This window comes from Scomber scombrus, chromosome 15, assembly GCF_963691925.1.
Source record: "Scomber scombrus chromosome 15, fScoSco1.1, whole genome shotgun sequence".
In the NCBI taxonomy this organism is placed as follows: domain Eukaryota; kingdom Metazoa; phylum Chordata; class Actinopteri; order Scombriformes; family Scombridae; genus Scomber; species Scomber scombrus.
Window position 1 is genome coordinate 205534 of NC_084984.1, and position 4579 is coordinate 210112.

At 51.8% G+C, this 4579-nt stretch overlaps 2 protein-coding genes across 2 annotated transcripts; one reads left to right on the forward strand and one right to left on the reverse strand.

Annotated features, from left to right (window-relative positions):
* Positions 1-312: 312 nt before the first annotated feature.
* rnf224 (ring finger protein 224) lies at positions 313-1033 on the forward strand. The gene is given in 4 exon segments (XM_062435128.1): positions 313-453; positions 455-535; positions 721-774; positions 776-1033. Coding segments are annotated over 4 exon segments (534 nt in total).
* Positions 1034-1183: 150 nt separating this feature from the next.
* On the reverse strand, positions 1184-3369 carry pisd (phosphatidylserine decarboxylase; the record flags this gene model as incomplete). Its single annotated transcript, XM_062434346.1, is given in 5 exon segments — positions 1184-1858; positions 2043-2180; positions 2182-2204; positions 2970-3113; positions 3246-3369. Coding segments are annotated over 5 exon segments (720 nt in total), but the record flags the coding sequence as incomplete, so codon positions are not given.
* Positions 3370-4579: the final 1210 nt, after the last annotated feature.

Sequence of the window (4579 nt, forward strand, 5' to 3'; positions counted from 1 at the left end):
AGAGTTAGTCTATATGGACCAGAGTTAGTCTATATGGACCAGAGTTAGTCTATATGGACCAGAGTTAGTCTATATGGACCAGAGTTAGTCTATAATATATATATATATATCATTCACTGATTTAAATCAACATAAACCAAAATATCCAATAAATCACAAAATCAACTATTTGGCTTCAACACTACTGTTAAGGGTTGGTGCTGGTTCTACAGATCCTCAGGGTCAGGATCTGGGTCTGGGTCAGGGTCTGGGTCTGGGTTTGGGTCTGGGTCAGGGTCTGATGATGACATCCTGTCGTCCTTTCAGAGTAAAATGTCTGCCAGCAGAAAAATAAAAGAAGAGGAGGAAGCCCCCCCTCCTGGTCCTTCCACTGTTGCCATGGAAACGATGATGTCACTGAGGAGGCAGGATCTGGTCTGCATCGTGTGCTTCGGCAGCTATGACCTCATCACGGCGGTTACCACGGCGACTGCACTGTGGCCATGCCTTCTGCCAGGCATGTTTAAAGAGGCTGGACACGGTCATCAACGATCAGGTGACCCATGACATCATCAACGCATCACATGACATCATGTCAGCTGATTAGTTAAAGTACTGCAGTATTATGAGTGATGTAGTTAAAGTACTGCAGTATTATGAGTGATGTAGTTAAAGTACTGCAGTATTATGAGTGATGTAGTTAAAGTACTGCAGTATTAACCCCCCCCCCCCCCCCCCCAGGTGTGGATCCCCTGCCCTCAGTGCAGACAGAACACCCCCCGGCCCAGAGGAGGTAGCAGCGGGTCTAGACCTGGACTTGGCCTCCTTCCTGGGGGTGAAGGCCCAGCAGACCTGTGCCTCCTCCTGGAGCCCCGGCAGCAGGGGGGGGGCGGGCGCGGCCCCCGACGGGAAGCTGTGGCTGGGGAAGGAAGTCGCTGATGACGGCTGGTCACACGGAGGTCTGGCTGAGCCGCGCTTCCATCGCTATGGCAACTGCTGCCCACCGCCGTCCTATTGGCTGTGCTGCTGGTTCTGCTGTCCGGGGCGGGGCTAACACCGACCAATCAGACGCCAGTTCTTCCCTCATGTTAGTAAATTTATTTTGACAAACTTAAACCAATTAAAACTATTAAAAACACGACGTGTCGACTTTGATTCAATAAGAACTGAAAATGAAACGATGGAGCTGAAAATGCAAAATATATTTATTCATAATTACATATTTTACAAAAGTAGACACAAAAAAACAAAAAACAGCATTCAAGTGTTAATGGGGGGGGGGGGGGGGGGGGGGGCAATGTTAACATGCATGTTTAACTTTTTATTTCATTCTCCTAATGACTGTGGCTCTGATTGGTCCAGATGACTGTGAGTGAACTCTGATTGGTCCAGAGCTCTGATTGGTCCAGAGCTCTGATTGTCCAGATGACAGTGGGTGACTTTCATTGGACGGAGGAACATTTTTAAATGTTGGGCGATCGACAGGAAACACAGAGAGAGAGAGAGAGAGAGAGAGAGAGAGAGAGTTTGGCACTCGGCATGCTGGGAGTGTTAGTCCTTATTACAGAAGAAATTACCCACAATGCCTTCAACTTAAACAGTTAGTGGTCATCAGGCCCCTCCCCCTGCGTGCTGCCGAGCCCCTCCCCACTCTGATTCGCTGGCCGGGCTGCAGGCTGAAGCTGAAGTCTTTGGGAGCCTCGAACAGCAGAACGATGGTTGAGCCTAAGTTAAACTCTCCCAGCGCCTCGCCCTTCTCTAAGGCCACGCCCCCCGTTGCCATGGAGACCGCCTCCTTCATCGCTTGGTCGCCCACGGCAACGTAACTGCGGTCGTGGAAAGAGCCTTTGTTGTACCGAGGAGAGTTCGTCTGCAGCTCCTGGGATCAATAATCATCAATCAATAATCAATACATCTGTTTATTGATCAGTCATCAATTATATCAGTAATATTTATTGATCTGTAATAATATTTATTGATCAGTAATAATATTTATTGATCAGTAATAATATTTATTGATCAGTAATAATATTTATTGATCAGTAATAATATTTATTGATCACCTGGTCGAAGTAGACCCGGATGGATCCGACGTTCGTGGCTCCGACGGCCGTGAGGGAGAAGAAGCCGTGCTCCCATTGGCCGGTCAGAGCGACGCGCTCGTTCAACACGAAGAGTTCTTTGATCCACCGAGCGACCCCCCGGGTTCACCGACATCAGGGACCCTGTTAGACCAGGACCAGGTTAGACCAGGACCAGCACAGACCAGGACCAGGTTAGACCAGGACCAGCACAGACCAGGACCAGGTTAGACCAGGACCAGGTTAAACCAGGACCAGCACAGACCAGGACCAGGTTAGACCAGGACCAGGTTAAACCAGGACCAGCACAGACCAGGACCAGGTTAGACCAGGACCAGGTTAAACCAGGACCAGGTTAGACCAGGACCAGCACAGACCAGGACCAGGTTAGACCAGGACCAGCTTAGACCAGGACCAGGTTAGACCAGGACCAGCACAGACCAGGACCAGGTTAGACCAGGACCAGGTTAGACCAGGACCAGGTTAAACCAGGACCAGCACAGACCAGGACCAGGTTAGACCAGGACCAGGTTAAACCAGGACCAGGTTAGACCAGGACCAGCACAGACCAGGACCAGGTTAGACCAGGACCAGCACAGACCAGGACCAGGTTAGACCAGGACCAGGTTAGACCAGGACCAGCACAGACCAGGACCAGGTTAGACCAGGACCAGGTTAGACCAGGACCAGGTTAAACCAGGACCAGCACAGACCAGGACCAGGTTAGACCAGGACCAGGTTAAACCAGGACCAGGTTAGACCAGGACCAGGTTAGACCAGGACCAGGTTAAACCAGGACCAGCACAGACCAGGACCAGGTTAGACCAGGACCAGGTTAAACCAGGACCAGGTTAGACCAGGACCATGTTAAACCAGGACCAGGTTAGACCAGGACCAGGACAGACTCACCTGGGAAGTGTCTCCGGTTCTGGACCCTCCAGTCCACCGGCGAGTGGAAGCAGTGATAGTCTCCTGGAGCCAAGTAGACCACGACGTGGAACAGCTGGTTCTCAGGACTCGTCAGCAGCCGGTCTCTGAAGGACTCCGCCGAGTCTGGAACCAGACAAGACCAGTAAAGACCCAGGCCACGTCCCCCATGTCCCCTAGACCAGTAAATACCCAGACCACGTCCCCCATGTCCCCTAGACCAGTAAAGACCCAGACCACGTCCCCCATGTCTCTTACCGGTGCTGCGTCCCTGTTGTGGACCCAGGAAGTCCTCCAGACTGTAAGTGACCCCCTTCACCTGCTCCACCTCCGAGTTCTTCACCAGACCGAAGTGAAGGATCCGTCCGTCAGCCGGAGACGTCTGAGACCAGAACCAGGAGGACCGTTAGAGACCAGAACCCATAGACAATGAATGGGAGGAGAGTCTGATGCTCCAGAACCAAATCCACCACACACATCAGGTCCATTTGATCAAATGGAAAAATTAACCCCAAAAGTTCCATAATGGTAAATGTTGTGTACTATAGAACCGTTCTAGTCTTTACGACCACTCATTCACACACCGTTGGCATAGCAACGGGAGCAATTAGGGGTTAAGTGTCTTGCCCAAGGACACATGGACATGTGGACTGGAGGAGCTGGGAATCGAACCGCCAATCTTCCAATTGAAGGACGACCGCTCTACCTCCTGAGCCACAGCCGCCCCTAATAATGGACTCTTCTAGCGCCACCTAGGACCAGCAGAACCGCCTCTACGCCTGATAGGAAGCAGGGCGCCACGATGGAGGACAAGAACATTTAAAGGCAAACTGAGCACTTCCTGTTGGGTTTAGGTCGGGGGGTCAGCGCCTGAGTCTTGGTTTGAACTTTCTACGACATTCCTATCAGGCGTAGTGGACGTTCTGGTCCTAGGTGGCGCTAGAGTTCAATATATTATCACATTTTTGGCCTGATGTGAGTTCTGGAGGGTTAGAGACTCATTAAGACTCAAAACATTAAGTTTTATATTCAGCCTGTTTCAGCAGAGAGGAGGACGAGAGAGGAGAAGGAGAGAGGAAGAGGAGAGAGGAGGAGGAGAGAGGAGGAGCAGAGAGGAGGAGGAGAGAGGAGGAGAGAGGAAGAGGAGAGAGGAGGAGGAGCAGAGAGGAGAGAGGAAGAGGAGAGAGGAGGAGGAGAGAGGAAGAGGAGAGAGGAGGAGGAGCAGAGAGGAGGAGGAGAGAGGAGGAGAGAGGAAGAGCAGAGAGGAGAGGAGCAGAGAGGAGGAGGAGAGAGGAGGAGAGAGGAAGAGGAGAGAGGAGGAGAAAGGAGGAGCAGAGAAGGAGGAGGAGAGGGGAGGAGAGAGGAGGAGCAGAGAGGAAGAGGAGAGAGGAGGAGAAAGGAGGAGCAGAGAGGAGGAGCAGAGAGGAGGAGGAGAGGGGAGGAGAGAGGAGCAGAGAGGAGCAGTTACCAGGCAGGGAGGAGGTGCAGACTGGTCTCACGGCCGGTTTGAGGCGACGACGGAAAAATTCTCCCAGATTTCTGTAATGATGTAAATCCTCCACGGCCGCTTCCTATTGGACAAGAAGAGTATC